The 17493-nt window shown below is 26.2% G+C and overlaps 8 protein-coding genes across 8 annotated transcripts; 5 read left to right on the top strand and 3 right to left on the bottom strand.

Moving 5' to 3' along the window:
* Positions 1-891: 891 nt before the first annotated feature.
* Positions 892-2407, top strand: DICPUDRAFT_75120 (uncharacterized protein; the record flags this gene model as incomplete). The annotated part of the gene is made up of 4 exons (XM_003284103.1): positions 892-915; positions 990-1216; positions 1285-1463; positions 2394-2407. The coding sequence occupies 4 exons, from the start codon at positions 892-894 to the stop codon at positions 2405-2407; spliced, it is 444 nt and encodes a 147-aa protein (XP_003284151.1).
* Positions 2408-3851: 1444 nt separating this feature from the next.
* On the top strand, positions 3852-5477 carry DICPUDRAFT_147900 (uncharacterized protein; the record flags this gene model as incomplete). The annotated part of the gene is made up of 2 exons (XM_003284102.1): positions 3852-4237; positions 4439-5477. The coding sequence occupies 2 exons, from the start codon at positions 3852-3854 to the stop codon at positions 5475-5477; spliced, it is 1425 nt and encodes a 474-aa protein (XP_003284150.1).
* Positions 5478-5591: 114 nt separating this feature from the next.
* Positions 5592-7214, bottom strand: DICPUDRAFT_27070 (uncharacterized protein; the record flags this gene model as incomplete). Its single annotated transcript, XM_003284081.1, has 1 exon — positions 5592-7214. The coding sequence occupies one exon, from the start codon at positions 7212-7214 to the stop codon at positions 5592-5594; it is 1623 nt and encodes a 540-aa protein (XP_003284129.1).
* An 866-nt stretch (positions 7215-8080) lies between these two features.
* On the top strand, positions 8081-8566 carry DICPUDRAFT_147898 (uncharacterized protein; the record flags this gene model as incomplete). Its single annotated transcript, XM_003284101.1, has 2 exons — positions 8081-8355; positions 8434-8566. 2 exons carry the CDS (start codon positions 8081-8083, stop codon positions 8564-8566), a joined length of 408 nt encoding a protein of 135 aa, XP_003284149.1.
* A 486-nt stretch (positions 8567-9052) lies between these two features.
* On the top strand, positions 9053-9289 carry DICPUDRAFT_27133 (uncharacterized protein; the record flags this gene model as incomplete). Its single annotated transcript, XM_003284100.1, has 1 exon — positions 9053-9289. A coding segment is annotated over one exon (237 nt), but the record flags the coding sequence as incomplete, so codon positions are not given.
* Positions 9290-9529: 240 nt separating this feature from the next.
* DICPUDRAFT_75116 (uncharacterized protein) lies at positions 9530-12870 on the top strand (the record flags this gene model as incomplete). The annotated part of the gene is made up of 2 exons (XM_003284099.1): positions 9530-12044; positions 12833-12870. The coding sequence occupies 2 exons, from the start codon at positions 9530-9532 to the stop codon at positions 12868-12870; spliced, it is 2553 nt and encodes an 850-aa protein (XP_003284147.1).
* A 522-nt stretch (positions 12871-13392) lies between these two features.
* On the bottom strand, positions 13393-16497 carry DICPUDRAFT_75115 (uncharacterized protein; the record flags this gene model as incomplete). The annotated part of the gene is made up of 2 exons (XM_003284080.1): positions 13393-16203; positions 16276-16497. The coding sequence occupies 2 exons, from the start codon at positions 16495-16497 to the stop codon at positions 13393-13395; spliced, it is 3033 nt and encodes a 1010-aa protein (XP_003284128.1).
* Positions 16498-16914: 417 nt separating this feature from the next.
* Positions 16915-17157, bottom strand: DICPUDRAFT_147895 (uncharacterized protein; the record flags this gene model as incomplete). The annotated part of the gene is made up of 1 exon (XM_003284079.1): positions 16915-17157. One exon carries the CDS (start codon positions 17155-17157, stop codon positions 16915-16917), a length of 243 nt encoding a protein of 80 aa, XP_003284127.1.
* Positions 17158-17493: the final 336 nt, after the last annotated feature.

The raw sequence follows: 17493 nt of genomic DNA, 5'->3' as shown, positions 1-17493 counted from the left end.
ATATTTGCAATCAGTTGATTGATTGAGATGAAAAGATAGTAGCTTCTATGTAATTGAAAACATTAACATTCCCTGTACAGAAATACAAATAATAAAGCCAACATCAATAGTAATAGTTCATTTACATTACATTCAATGACTATAAAGTTATTTATTTAAAATAAATAAATAAATAAATAATCAAATAAATAATATTTAATTTTTTTTTTATTCAAATTTTTTTCGTATGATTATTAATTTTTTTTTTATCAAAAAAAAAATGAAAAATACTATTAAATTTTTTTTTTGTTTAAATTGAACAGTTGGCATCATCATTTTTTTTTTTGTATTATTCAGATTTCAATGGGTTCTAAAATTGGTAATTTTCATTTTTATTTAATTAAAAAAAATAAAAATTTATTAATTCATTTCCCAAAACACCTAATTAGCCACTTTTATAATAATAATAAAAAAAAGTGTGTGGTGGGGTTATAATTTAATTTTTTTTAAATTTTTTTAATTAAATTATTTTTTTATTTGGAGGATGTGTTTAAAAAATAAACAAATGATCACTACTTTTATGATAGCTACAGATTAAAAATTTAATAGAATTTACAAAAAAGGGAATACTGAGTTTGAATCTAATCTACTATATTAACAAAAGGAAATTATAATTAATTAAAATGAATTAAATTTTTTTTTTTTTTTTCATTTTCTTAAAAAATTTTAAAACTCTATAAAAACTTTTTTCGAATTTATTTTTCATTAAATTCAAGCTCTCAATCAAAGTAATTTGTATAATCAAGCTTAAATTTAGTTTTTTTTAATCATAATATTATATTTTTTTAAATAATTATATATATACATATTTTTATATTTAATATTACCTTTACAAAAAATAAATCAAAAAAAATGGGTAACTTTTTCTCAAAAAAGGTAATTATCTCTTATATAACATACATTATAAAAAAAAAAAAAAAAATATTAATTATAGTTTTATTTTTATTCAGGATACTTTTGAGAAAAAGGTTTTAGCTATGGAGACCATGATTACTAATATGGAATCCAAAAATAAATGCTCAAAAGAATTTCATGACAAAAATTATAAAAAAATTATTTTTTATTTTATCATTATAGAAATTATATTGGCATATTTTTTATACAACGAAATTTTTTCATCCGAAGCATTGTCTGAAAAGGCAATGTATTTCGTATATTCTTTTTTAATTTCAATAGGGTAAGTTGTTCTTTTTTAATATATATTTTTATTTATTATTGGTATTAACATTTATATTATCATTTTAGAATCTATACTTTTGCAAAACTATATAGATTTACATATTGTAAATTAATTAATAATAATGAAAAAAAAATAAAAAAATTATATACAGGTCTCGAGAGATTATTCGAGGAAAGAAAACGTGTGACCGATTATGATCACACAAAAAAACTTTTCGAGAATTATGAAAATTTTAAAAAACAAAGTAGGTATAAGATATTATTCTTTATTTAAATAAGTAATGTAGTGACTAACTATTTTTTAGGATTAAATATTAGAGACCATCACCAACATCAACCACCATAAAAACAACCACCACAACCCACCACATCAACCACCACAACCACAACAACCAACATCAATCACAACACCTACAACCACCACCGCAACAAAAACCTTTTTTTTATTATTTTAGACAATAATAAAATTATTACTAGTATATTGTAATAGTATAGATCCTAGTGATCAAATAGATAATAATAGATAATAAAAATAAAATAGAGACAATAGACAATTAATTTTTTCATTAATCAACTATTTGATGCATATCAGAAATTGTTCTGGCCAAGCAACTATGGTATCATCGAATAGTTTTAGATAAAGAAAAAATTTAGTGGTTCCTATCAGGCGGCTTCCAATCAAACCTAAACAACTTACTTGGCACAAGTTCTAGATTTCAGTAAATCCGTTTTGTCAAATTATATAGTTGTGCATCAATACCCATATTTCATTATTTTAATAAATGCTGCCTTTATTTTATTTTTATTTAAAATTTATTTTAATTAATCAAACCCATTTAATAAAAGTAAAGATAAATTTTTTTAATTTTAATTTTTTTTTATTTATAGTTTCACAATCCCAAAAAAATTTTTATTTGATATTAAATAAATCATTTTAAACATAAAATGTCAAATAACAATAATCTTAATATTAGATATAGCAATGATTCAAATATTCGGAACTGCTTGTTATGATAAAGTAAGGATCATTGATTAATTCCCAAATTTGATTGGAAGCGAAAAAAATGTTTTAGGGTGGGGAAGCTTCAAATACATTTGTAAGTATCAAACTTTATATATAAACCAATAATAATAATAAATATTAATAATAGTAATAATAATAATAATAAATTTAGATGTGTTTAATTAGATAGTAAATAGAAAATAATTAAAATAAAGAATCAGTTGGTAATTTCCACCATTTTTGACAAATTTATATTTGCACAGTTTTAATAAAATGTTAACTCCAACAAATTTAATAAATACAATTACTACACTCACACTCGGGGATGGTTTTAACCAAGTAGCTCCATCCAGCACATTACCAAGATCACACGTAAAGTGCCTCCTCGCGGCGTAGATCGGTTTCTGTACAACACTCCGTTGTATTTCAAAATTCTTAACCTTATGGCAGTTCAGGATTACAACTCCTGTTGGAAGTAAAACAATCTGTTAACTTAAATATAAATAATCAAAATACAAATATCCTCTTTAAAACAGTATCAAACTCAACTGCAACCAATCAGAATGTGAAAACAGCAGTAGAGAAGTTCCCCAATCTGTTTTAATTTGGATCTGAATGAGTTCAGTTCTAAAGAACCTGAACCAAATTTTTGATCAGGTGGGAGATTGATACTGTTTTAAAGAGGATATTTGTATTTTGATTATTCATATCGAAAATTGACCAAATAACAGAAAATATTCTAGCCCAATTTGCATAATGGAAAAATGAAACATCAACACTCAGAGTTAGATTAAACATTTTAAAAACGTTCTGCCTGTCACAACCAACATTCCACGTGTACATCAACGACATATCAACATTAAACGAATTTTGAAACAAATGCACCAGACACGTATATAACACAAATTATAAAATGAAAATAAACAGAGAACGCGCAAGAAAAGACTACGAAAAAGGAGATTTAGGATTATGGAATATAGAAACAAGAGCAGAAGCACGGAAAGCCTGGAAATACGAAAGATATATCAGAGCAACCAGCCCAACTCAAGGAAGAAACTGAAGATACTTGCTTAAAGCATTGCCAAAAATGAATCACAATGCCCGTTCTGTCCATCGGTCAATAAATCAGTACAATAAATAATAAATCAAATTTTAAAAGATGCTCAGGTGCTACTGAGCATTATTGGCAAAAAAAGTTGGCTTTGGCTCCATGCACTAAAAGATCAGTCGATACTCCAATTCAACTCTTTAAAGAAATAAAAAAACTCAACTTTTTTTGATAAATCATCAAGTTTAAAAGAAACCGAAGCTCCATGGTTTTGTAATTATACTATATTTACAATAACAAATGACCAACTAATTTGGGTTTTCTCTCTATGTTATTTGTGTACCAACCACCCATATCTTGTTTGAAATTTATACTCTATTAATAACCCAATTGAAATCAAACGTAACTGCCATAACATTCACCTTCATGTGTTGTAATATAATTTTTGAAAATTAAAATAAAAATAAAAATAAAAATAAAAAATAATAAAAATCTTTTTTTTTAATTTAAATTTCTCATTTTATTATTTTTAAAATTTTTTTTTCAAAAACCAAAATAATTAATAGAAAACCTTCGAAATAGATGGATAATAATAATAATAATAATAATAATAATAATAATAATAATAATAATAATAATAATAATAATAATAATAATAACAGTAATAATGTGGATAGAACTAAAAAACTATTGTTTTTAATTTTAAATAATAAATATTTATTAAAAGAAATCAGAATACATAAACAACTATTTAAAGAACACTATGAAGTTACTTTTTCGTCCATTTCGAAATTAAACAACTATGCATACAAGGAATATATAACACAATTAACTTATGATGCATATGATCCGATTTTAGTAAACACAATACCATCAAATGTAAAATACCTTATATTCTCATCCAAATTCAAACATAGAATCGATAAAAATTCAATTCCCGAATCAGTAATTTCTTTAACTCTTGACTCGTATGAATATAAGCAGCCTTTTTCAGATGGATTTTTACCGCCAAAGTTAGAAAGATTGGTAATAAATGGATTTAACCATACTATAGAGGCTGGAGAACTACCCTCTGGCATACACGAAATTCAACTACCACGTTTCAACCAACCCATATCACACCCACATATATTCCCTCAATCTCTTAAATACCTATATATAGGTGATAGATCGTATTTTGGTCAATTTAATCAATCTATAAATCCTGGAACACTGCCATCCTCATTGGAAGGCTTAATGATTTACGGCTATAATCAGGAGCTTGTCCCTGGTGTAATACCATCAGGTTTAGTTATCTTAACATTACCAAACTACAATAAACCATTAAATAAAAACTCAATTCCAGATTCAATTAAGGTTTTAGAGCTACAAGCATATAACCAAGACCTGAACGAACACTCATTCAATAAAGGCCTACTGCATCTGTATCTAAAATCTTTCAACAGGACCCTAGAGCATCTTCCTCCTCGTCTAATGACATTAAGGCTATATGACTATAACCATCCCCTAAATAAAGATAGTCTACCACCATCACTTCAATCATTAGAAATGTATAAATTTAATCAAGTAATCAAACCACTTGATCTGCCTCTTTGTCTCGAGTCTTTGAAAATGGCAGATTATAACTTTACATTTGAAAAAGATTTACTTCCACCCCACCTTATACATTTGGAACTAGATTATTTCAATAAACCAATAAAACAAGGTGATATTCCACTGTCAGCAACCTCAATAGTATTTGGATATGGCTTTAACCAACCATTAGAACCATATGTATCAATTCCCTCCAATGTAAAACTAATGTCTTTTGGAAATTGCTTTAACCAACCCCTATTAAAAGGAGCACTGCCTTTGGGTCTAGAAGAACTAACTCTATCCTATCAATTTAACCAGCCACTAGAGCCATTTATATCAATTCCACCAAATGTTCATTTTTTGAAGTTTGGTGCAAATTATAATACACCGCTACAACCAAACTCTTTACCACCAAGCCTACGCTTTTTAAGTTTTCTTGGTAATTATAATCAAGAAATAAATGATTTACTACCCGAAAATCTAGAAAACCTTCATCTGGGTTATTGTTTTAACAAACCAATCCACCAGAATGCAATTCCAAAATCTTTAAAAAACATTTATATAAACAACAATAACTATAATAGAAACCTTATAATAAAAGATGAAAGTGGTGGTCCAACTATCCATTTTTAAAATTAAAATAAAATAAAGAAAAATAATTTAAACTATTAATTACAAATATAAAATATTATACCAATATTTTATTTTATTTTATTTTATTTTATTTTGTTTTGTTTTGTTTGTTATTTATAAATCAACTGGAGTTCTTAATTTTATAAATTTATTTTTATTGGTTTCATTATTATTTATATTACCATTGTGTTTTGTTAATTTTATTGGTTTAATTAAAACTGTTGATAGGAATAACCAAATTACTGCAATTCCAAAAGCACAAGAATAACCTAGAATTATATTTGAAGTTTTGAAATGATCTATAACCAAACCTGTAATTAATGGAGCAAAAACTTGGGGTACAATTAAAGATTGATGCCATATACTCATATCTTTAGCAACAGCCCCATTTGGTGGAAGTACGTCTAGTGCCAATGCATAGTCTACACCTTGATAACTACCATACCCAATACCAAAGAGTGCACTGAAAATCATTACTATCGTTAGTGATGGTTTAAATGATAATAGAATAAAACCTAAAATGACTGATGTCATAATACCACAGCTTATGTAAACCAGTAATTTACGCCCATATTTGTCTGATAATGGGCCACCTAATATACCTGAGGGTACGCTAGTGATAATGATGATTGCTAAGACACCAGAAGAATACAATATACTGTCTTCGGAACTAACGTGTATAATATCGACCAAATAGTATTGAAAGAATGGTAAAATACTGTAAATACCCATTTCTTGAAAAAATCTTGTAATAATTACAAAATAAAAGTCTCTGTAGAGGCTCTTTGGTAAATAAAATGAAGTGATGAATCTTTTTAATGAAACTGGTGGACTCGATACAATTGGAGTTTCTTTAATAAACAAAACTGTTGGGATGGTTGGTATAGCTAAAATTACCATTAACATTCCATATGTGATTATAAATGAATTTGTAAAAGTTAATGAAAGACCTGCACCTACAACACCCACTAACTGACCCAAAGCATTTGCAAAAGCCAAACTACCACTTGCCTTCCCATATTTTGATTTTGGAATAACATCAGAAAACAGTCCATTATAAGGTGTTGTGCCCCAATTTATACCAAACTGCAAACCGACCAAATAAAACATAAATACTTTAATATCATACCCTTGCTTGACCAAACCAATTAAAAACAAAAAAACTAATGCTACAATTGTACCTGACGCTATAAATACTCTTCTCTTGCCAAATCTAGATTTACAATGATCTGATAAATAGCCTGCTACTGGACCCACTATTACTGATGTCAAGGCTCCTAATACTGGTAAGCTGCCCATATATTTTGCCTTCTCTAAATTACCAACTAAAACCTCAATTTGTTTTGGCCACACAATCGATATTAATCCCCCCATTACAGCTGATGTTGAAAACCAATAGCTTGATAACTTAAAATAAAACAAAATTCCCTTATATCCACTTGGTATATTATCTATAGCATCTTCTTCTTGAGTTGCACTATCACCAAATTCATTTGAAAATATAAGATCACCACCACTATCATTTAAATTAAATTCTTTTCTGCCATCCTCATAATATTCATCCTCTTCTTTGTTGATGCTATATTTTGTTTGGCTATTATTATTAACTTTATATTTATTATCTTGTTGTTGATGATGTGCTGTATCTTGACTTTCGCCTAATCTTGTATTTGTTGAATATTTTAAATTTTCATTATCTACACTTGATGCTAACAAACTATATCCACCAGCGCTCATTTTTTTAGAAAAAATTTTTTTATTTTATTGTTTATTATTTAATTAGTTTTATATATACCACTATTGTTTTTATTTTTCTTTTATTTTTATAATATAACAATTTTAAAAACACACACACATTTATTAAGTTTAAACCCACATCAATATAAAAAAACAACGAATAATTTGTGGGGTTTATTGCAATAAATAAAAAAATAAAAAAACTGTTATTAAAAAGAAATGAAAAAAAAAAAAAAAAAAAAAAAAAAAAAAGAAAATAAAAAAGAAATTTTTTTAAATTTATAAAAAAATTTTATTTATTTTTAAATTTTGGAAAAATATCTTTATTCATTTTGCATTTCAGATGAGTTTTAAAATCTTATAAAAAATAATAATATTTTTAAAATTATAAATTAAATTTAAAAATAAATAAAGATATATAGTTTCTCTCTATATATATAAATATTTTATCTTTATTTCACCAGACACTAAATTTAAAATAAAAGAAATTTCTTGTACAAAAATAGTATGCTTGTTTTTTTTGGTTTTTTTTAAAAAAAATAATTATTACTTGTTTTTTTGGTTTTGCTGAAATGTTAAGCTAAAATTAAAAAAAAAAGAAATAATTTTATAAAGAAAAAAAATTTTAAAAAAGAAAATTCTAACCTGTTTTTTTTTTTATAAGTATTATTCCAAAAAAATTGATAAACTATACACGTATTTTTTCAAAAAGATATTTAACTCAATAATTCAAAAAAAAAAAAAATTTTATTTTTTTTATTTTAAAATTTTATTTTTTTTTTTTTTTTATTTAAAAATTTTTTTTTAAATTTTTTTATTATTTTTATCAAAACTCTTCTCACAAATAATTAAACAAATAATTAAAAATGGGCCAAGAAACAGAACCATTAGTTCAATCACAACCACAACCAACTTTAGCACCACAACAACAACAACAACCACAATATGGTTATACTCAACCACAACAACAACAATACTATTACCAACCACAATACGATCCATACAACCAACAACCACAATATGCCCAACCAGCTTACACCACCACCGTAATTGCTACTGATAGTCACCACCACCACCATAATAAAGATAGCCACCATGTCAATGGTGCTGTTATTGTTTTAATTATTGGTCTCTTCTTTACGTAAGTTAAATAATATTTTAAAAAAAAAAAAAATTATATAAATAAAATATTAATATAAATCTTTAATTTAAATTTTAGTCCACTTTGGTTACTTGGTTTAATGTACATCAGATCACACAATAGAACCGCTCGTACTTTAGGTATTACTTCAGTTTGTTTATTCGCTGTTTGTTTAGTCATTGCAATTATTATTATTGCAACCATGCGTTAATCAACTAATTAATTTAAATAATTATTTAACTAGTTAGTAATAATAATTATTTAAATTTATTATTTTTCATAAACAGTCAAAAAAAAAAAAAAAAAAAAAAAAAAAAATAATAATAATAATAATAACCAATAACCATTCTAAATAAAATAATTAAGAATCACACACACAAATAATACTGTTTTTAACAATATCAATATCAAAATAAAAATAAACTATATCGATATTAATTAATTATTAATATTGATAAAATACCTTTGTAAATTTTTTAACTCCAAACTACATCTTTTTTTTTCTGCTGGTCTTTTTATTAATCTCATATAATCATTTTTTATAATTCAACCAATATTGATCTTTTTTATATTAATCTTGGCATTCAGATTGATTTTTTTTAAAAAATACAATATTTTTTTTTTAAATTTTAATAAAAAAACACACCAATAATAATAACAATATTTGAATAATAATTCTATTGTAATAACATCAAAAATGAATAATAGTAATAATAATAATTATAATGATGAGTTATTTTTTCGAGTTTGGAGGAATCAATATTTGTTTAGATTAATATTTCATTTCATTCATACAGTAGAATGGGTCAAACCTGTAAATATAAAGGACAATGGCTTTTCTTTTAGAAAAAAGTTCAAAAATATAACAATAATAGAGGATATGATAAATAAAAATTTATTTCAGTTACTAAAATGCAAGTTAGAAGCTAAAGAATTTATTAGTTTCAGGGGTTCCAAATTTAATAATTATTTAAATTCTATTATCGAGAATGATAGAGATTTGGCAAAGGATATTTTCAAACTACTATTAAAATCAAATTCAATAGGAAATAAAGATTTTTTAACAAAAGAATTACATTTATTTGATGAGGAATTTATTCAAATTGCAGTAAATGAACCATTTTCAATTCAGGTGTTCCCATCAACATTAATAAAAGCTTTCAAAAGCTCAAAAATGTCTCAGATTAGAATACTATTGGATTCATTTCTTAATATTGGTAATAATGGTTTAAAAAGAAATAGAGATCAGTATGAGATTGACCAAGAGTCACTACTACCAAAAACAACAGCAACAACCACAATATCATCACTTCCAACCACAACAATAATTTCAATACCATTATCAAAATGGAGTAATAGCAGTATTAAATTAATTAATAAATTTAAAAAAAATATTTTTCAGTTTGTCTTTAAAAATGTCATTGACTATTTTCAACTTGATATTACATTAGAGATTATTTTTAGTGACCCAAAATATTTCATTGTATCAAAAAAACCATCTCTTTACAAATATAAAATTAATATAGAAGACATAGTATTCAGAATATTGTCTATAGAGAATCAAAATCAATTATTAGATAGGGGATTGTACTTTATCCCAGCATCAAATCTTTGTTGTGGCTATCCAGCAAAATTAAGTAAAATAATCAACGATAACAAAGATATAGAGAGGATAATAAAGTTATCAAATCATATTAATAATCATAGAAAAAGTCATAAAGAAGCTCCACTAAAGTTTTGCCAATTCGAACCTTTTTTGTTAGCCGATTTAAATAATTTAAAACGATTTTCAATAAATAATAGAAATAACTGGAAAGGTCTAATAATTGAAGATTTCGAAGCACCTCCGTTTTTAGATAATAAATTTATCAAATATTATTTTGAAAATCAACAAGATCTTAGCTATATCAGTACATTTTTAGAAAATATAATATTCAATACAATTTATAATAAATCTAAGTATAAAATAGAGGAGCTATGTCAATTAATAGAATCTCTATCAAGTTTTTACAACAATAATGAATATTTATCCCTATGGTCTGAAATTATTAAAGAAACCAGGGTTACGAGTCTACCTGTTGTCTTTTCCTCCTTCGAAACAGATGACCCAATTCAAATGACTGATAATGGAGATAATTACCCTCAATTTGTAGTTAAAGATATGCAACAAATTGATAAAATTTCAGAATATTTAAATTTATTTTCCATAGATAACTATTTTAGTGCGTTCATTTTTAACGATAGTCAATTATTACAGTATGCAGTCAAAATTAGTGTGATATGTGACCCCAAGTTAGAGAGAATTAGTTTAGAATATCCTCTCTGCAAAGCTATCCAAAACTTTAACTTAAAAGAAATTGAAGCCATTTTTAAACTTCTGGATAGCTGGGACCATGACTATTCGTTGGCCAATTATTATCAAAAGAAACTAAAACCAATACCGTTGTCAAATATAGATATACAAGAGATTGTTGAGGCTGTAAAGAATTTTTTTTTAATGAATTGTGAAGAGGGGGCTTTTCTATGTTTGGATTCAGCACCAGAGGGAATTAGTGAAAATACTGAATACCGTTGCAAAATAACCGGGGTACTAAAGCAAAGAGGTACATATTCTTTAACAAGTTTATCAAAGCTATTCGCTTTGGCTATTGCAAGACAATCAATAAAAGTAATCAAGCTTTTTCTAAGTGAAAATCAAGAAATATTTATTTCAGATTTAAACCCAAGTGTTATTCATAATGAACTCATAAATTTTAAAGACTACAATCTCCCATTGTTCATTTTTTCTGATCCATATCAATCTTGGAGGAGAAAACTGTTTCAAACACCAGATTATCAAGTAATTGATATAGATCTGGTAATAGAAGCCATTCATTTATTAATTAATAAGTTTAAAAAAGAACATCAGCAAAACTTTATAAATTCCCAAGAAAGCAGTATTTTAAATTCAACTGTCAACTTTTTATTCAAAATATTAATTCAAAGTGGGGGCGAAGTACCAATAGAAAAGATTAAATCAGCTTATCATTACATCAATAGCTCTGGTGTAGTCGTTGTTCAACAATCATCATTATTTTCAATCTATTACCTTTCAAATAAATCACTATTGCTCACTAACTATTTTACTTATTTACCCTGCTATAGAGAGCTGATAGATCCCGTACATGGTTATTTAGATTACTATATTCTAGATTTTACAGTGTCACCAGATTTTACACTAGATTACCTCCAAAATTTTAATTTAGCCAACTTTATAAAGCCAGAGGATTTTACATTCGAATACATATTTGGCAATGGCCAATACAATGGAAGTGATGGTGCATCATTGGCCAATATTTTCGAAAAACTTTTCAATTCATTTCTTCCATTTTTTGATAAAGGTAATAAATCAAATATGGAAAAATTCCTCAATCAATTATTCGCAGTCCTACTTCACATTAAAAGAAATGATTTACTATTAAGCTATATTCATAAGTTTGCATGTGATTACCGTTTTCATTTATATAACCATATTACCGATGCCATCCTCAACACTGAAGACCACCATCTAATTTCAACAATATTAGGTACCCACGGCCATTTATTTAAGGATTCATTAAAAAATATAGATACTAAAGACTGTTTGGTACGATATTGCAAAAAAAACAAAATCGAAATTAATTCATCTTTGATTTCGATATATTCTGGATGTAAGTCCCCATATATTGCATCAAGTTTTCATCACAAATTGTTTGGTGTTGGTGCAGAAATATACCAAAATCCCTTGTACATGATTACCCCCTATCATTTCCCAATGGAGTTATATATATTCCTACACCGAACCTATCCAGGAAACCTTCATATAGAATTATCACCAGAAGTAATTTTGGATGCTATCCAAAAAAGAAAAATCAATTGTATAAAAACATTATATCAAAATTTAATCAAGAAAGATATTTTCTTGTTATCCTTTTTAAAAGAACTATTATTGGATGATGATGATTATCAATATGTTAACTGGATAGATTTAAATTAAACATTTTTAAAAAATATATATTTGAAATAAATAAATAAATAAATAAATATTCAAACAAACAAACAAATAAATAAATAAATAAATAAATAAATAAATAAATAAATAATAAAATTAATAAAAACAAAGTTTGTAAAATAAAGATTTTAATTTCTTTTAATAAAATTTGTAACACCATTAAATATGCTCATCCAAATATAAAATACTTTTATTTCACTGTTTGAGTAATGTATTTTATTTTTTGAAATACCTCAATGAATCATTAACTATTTTATTCCTATTTTGGTTACCGCTCATCTATTTTCGATTAGTATTATAAACTTTTGCCATGTTTCATCCTTGTTTTTACCCTTTTAAATTACAAATTCAATATTTTCAAAAAATGGTATGGGTTAAGTCCACTATTTTATAATATTTTTATTTTAAATATTAATAAATATATAAATCCCTTTAATTTAAATACAGTTATGGATTTTTCTTCTCAAAATTTAAAGGTTTCTTGAATACATATCCAGGATCTAAATGAAATATTTGGGCAAATAAGTTTTTAAAGAGTTTTTGATTGGATCGATTGGGAACGTTAAAATGAAAATACACCATTTTGAATTAATTTCTTTTTTAAATAAATGATTTTAAGATTTGAGTCACCCAGTTCCAAATCCTCAAAAAAATAAAACATTATAGGTTTTTCTCAGGTATTACATTTAATTAATTGATCTCTTAATAGAAACATTTCTTGTAGTTTATATTGGATTTTATAACTTTGTTTCTACATTTTCAAAAAAAAATCACCACATCTTCTGAATACAATATTGTATATTTATATTATTGCTTATGTAAAGTTAAATAAAAATAAAAAAGCTATAGAATTGTTAAAAAATTTAAAAATAATAATTTGATATTTTGGATCGAAAGGTAAATTTTTACTTTTAATTTTTATTTTTTTTCTAGATAAAAGATTATTTTATTTTATTTTATTTTATTTTATTTTATTTTATTACCATTTTTTAAAATATTACTTTATTTTAGTTTTTTAAAATTTTATCGCAAGGTAAACAAAGAGTATCTTTTTGAGTCGAAGTATGTCTCCAACATCTTGGACATTTAAAGTGGTCACTCTTCTTTATAACAATTTCGACTTTACCAGATTCTTGAGAATCTTTTGGGAGCAATGATATTAGGGAATATTGTTGATTGTCATTTACATTATCTTGTTGAGTTTTGGTAACTTCTGATTCTTTATTATCAAACCCATCTTCTAATAATAATAATTTTACATATGAAACAGAGAAAATATCATTTAATTCATTAGATACACTTGAGAGATGATTGTAGAATTCTTTTGAAATTTTAATTTCTAATTGAGTTTCATCTGAACGACCAATAAAACCATCGATTCTCATGGTTTGTAAAACTTTATTAACAAGAGTACGAACTGTCATAATGTGGTTAAATTGTTCGTTAATATTGTCATTTTGATATTCTTGTGGTAAAACAGTCCAGCCTTGAGTGAAAACAGAATCTGTTGGTTTTGAAAAATGGTATTGGTTTTTATAAATATCTTCGGAGGTATGAATTGTGATTGGGGCTAAAGCTTTGTTTATGACTTCAACAATTTGGAAGAGAGCAGTTTGCGACGATTTTCTAAGTTGACTATTTGCTTTTTCGATGTAGAGTCTTTGTTTAATGATTTCGAAATAGAAAGCAGAGGTTTCACCTGTGAAATTTAAAACATCTGATAATACTTTTTGGAATTGGAAATTATCGTAATGATTGGTGACTGATTTTTGAAGTGCTTGAGCTTTGTGAAGTGCATATTTATCGATTAATGACATTTGATCATATGGTACACTATCGGTGGCTGGGTTAAAATCAAAGTTTGAACCTAACATAAATTTGAATGAGTTTCTAATCTTTTTAATATTCTCTAATATCTTGACCAAAATATTTGGACCAATTGAAATATCTTTTGTGTAATCTGAAGAGGCTATCCAGGTTCTAAGGATATCAATACCATAGGCTGGATCTTGATTTTTATTTGCACCGCCTTTAATGACGAATGATTGATCAATAACATTTCCCAATGATTTTGACATTTTGAAACCTTTTTCATCCAAAAGGAAACCATGAGTAACAACATTTTTATATGGAGCAGTATCTCTGACGAAAACACTAGTTAAAAGAGAGGATTGGAACCAACCACGATGTTGATCACTGCCTTCTAAATATATATCTGCTTTACCATTATCTTTATCTATGACACCACGTTCGACAAGAACACCTCTCCAACTTGTACCACTGTCAAACCATACATCCATTGTATCTGTACCTATAGTGTATTGTTCGTGTTGATCACGGTATTTTGGTGGTAATAATTCTTGAGCACTAAGTTTAAACCAACAATCAGAACCATGCTTACCAAATAACTCTTTCAAATGTTCTATAGTATCTGAATCAATTACCGGTTCATTGTTTTTATCGTAAAATACTGGAATTGGGCAACCCCAAACACGTTGTCTTGAAATACACCAATCATTTCTTTTACCGACCATAGATGAAAGACGATTTGCTCCTGATGCTGGAACCATATTAACATTTGAAATACAATCGACTGCTTTTTCTTGAATGCTCTTTAAACTTGCAAACCATTGTTTAGTTACTCTAATTAAAATTGGTTTTTTAGTTCTCCAATCATATGGATATTTGTGGGTATACTCTTCAATAAAAAGAAGAGCATTTTTATCTTGAAGATCTTTAATTACAGCTTGATTACCTTCAATTAATACATTTAAACCTTCAAATTCTTTACCGGCATCGGCAGTGAAACAACCAGATTCATCAACTGGTGATAAGATTGGACCAGAAACTTCGTTATTGTTATATTCGTTCCAAACTTGGAAATCTTCAAAACCATGGCCTGGAGCAGTATGAACTAGACCTGTACCTGAACCCTCAACAACATGATCACCGCAAATAATTGGTGAGATACGATCTTTTTGTGGATGTCTTGTGACAGTGCCTTTAAGTTGTTCACCAGTGAACTCTTTGACTATAATTAACTCTGGGTCATTTAAGATGGCTTTAAGACTCTCAAATCTTTCTTTTGAGATGATGTAGTGGTCTTTTTTTTTATTAGCATTGGTAACTATAATATACTCCATTGTTGGATGAACTGAAATTGCTAAATTTGAGGGAATGGTCCAAGGTGTGGTGGTCCAAATGAGGGCATAACATTTTCTGCCATTCTCTTCAGTGAAATATTGACTTGAGAGATCTGAAAGAACTGTGCTCTTTAATGAATCTGAAAATTTTTCGACGTTGAACTTTACAAAAATAGATTTACTGACATGGGCATCATTATATTCAATTTCAGCTTCAGCAAGAGCGGATCTTGAAGATGGAGACCAATAAACTGGTTTTTCGCCACGATAGATATTACCTTTTTGATACATTTCATAAAAAGTTTGAATTTGCTGTACTTCATATTGTGGATCCATTGTCCTGTATGGATTTTTCCAATCGCCCATAATACCTAGTTCTAAAAATCCTTTCTTTTGTCTTTCGATTTCTTTTAATGCATATTTTCTTGCAGCATCTCTAATTGTGTGTGGTTTTAAACCTTGAGTGGTTTCGAATGATTGAAATACCTTTTGTTCGATTGGTAAACCATGGCAATCCCAACCTGGAATATAGTTTACTTTAAATCCTCTTAAAACTTTATATCTATTTACAATATCTTTTAAAGTTTTATTTAATGCATGTCCTAAATGTAATGGTCCATTTGCATATGGTGGGCCATCATGAAATACCCATTCACCATTATTATTATTTTCGAGCTGTATTTTTTTAATTTTAATTAATTTGGAAATTAATTATATTACTAAAATTAGGTTTTACTATATACTTACTTGCCATTTATATAATTCAGTTGGATCTTTTAATAATAAAGGTTCATTGATGGCTGCGTTAGCTTTCATTTGAAATTTGGTTTTTGGTAAATGAAGTGTACCTGAATATGAGTGATTCTTTTCATCTTTGTTGTTTGAGGAACAATAGTTTTTAATTTTATAGTTGTTATTGTTTGTTGATAATCTAACTAAATTTTTTTTATTTAACAAACTATTTAACATTGTTTTTTAAAATAATAAAATATTTAATAATAAAATATTATTAAATGAATATTTTTAATAATTAAAAAAATGATCGTTTTTTTTTTGATTATGCATTTTTAAAAATTTAAAAAAATAATTTTTTTTTTTTTTTTTTTTTTTTGTAATCATTTTTTTTTAAAATATCACAGCTAATCATTCAAAAACCAAAATATTTAAGAAATATCAACAGATTTTTTTAAAAAAAATTTGTGTGAATATTTATATATTATTTGGTTTAATTAATTGATAATAAAAAAAAATGAAATGAAAATGATGGAGTATTTGGTACAGTTGTTGGAGTTAACTTTTAAAAAAAAAAAGGTAGAAATTTAAATTTTTATCTGGGGTGAATCACCATGCCACCCAAGTGATGTTATATATGATTTATTTTTCTGATTAATGTGGTTTTTTTGTTAATATTTGAGTTGATGGGAATGATTGTTGTTCTTGCTCGACTTGATGATCTGAATGTTGTGGTTCTAATTTCGAAATAGTATGACTATTGATGTTCAACTTGATTGTCTTCTTGCTCAGTTTGTTGCTGATTAATTCGAATTCTTCAACTTCAATTTGTTCTAAATTTTTAAATAATTCTTCAATAATTTCTGGGGACTTCTTGATTATGAGGATTTTTTTCATCTATTTTTTGTCAGCTTCATTTAAATGATTTTATTGTTGTGGGGCCGAATAAATAGGTTCTTCCAATTCAAAAGGTTAAGTATGGAGGTGAGGCATGAATTGGCTCTTCATCTTCTTGAACGATTTTTTTTTTTTATTGATTATAATAATAATAATAATATATTCAATAATAACATTACTATTAATTGTATAGATAATAGATTTAGTTCAACAATTTGTTTCATTTTGTTATCTGATTCATTGGTATGTTGATATTTTGATTTTCTTGATTTTCATATTTTGACTAATTCCTGGTCTATATTACTTAAGCAAATAATAATAATCCCTAATTACTTA

The sequence above is a fragment of the Dictyostelium purpureum genome (genome assembly GCF_000190715.1).
Source record: "Dictyostelium purpureum unplaced genomic scaffold DICPUscaffold_19, whole genome shotgun sequence".
Taxonomy (NCBI): Eukaryota; Evosea; class Eumycetozoa; order Dictyosteliales; family Dictyosteliaceae; genus Dictyostelium; species Dictyostelium purpureum.
This window is presented reverse-complemented; position numbering and strand designations above follow the sequence as displayed.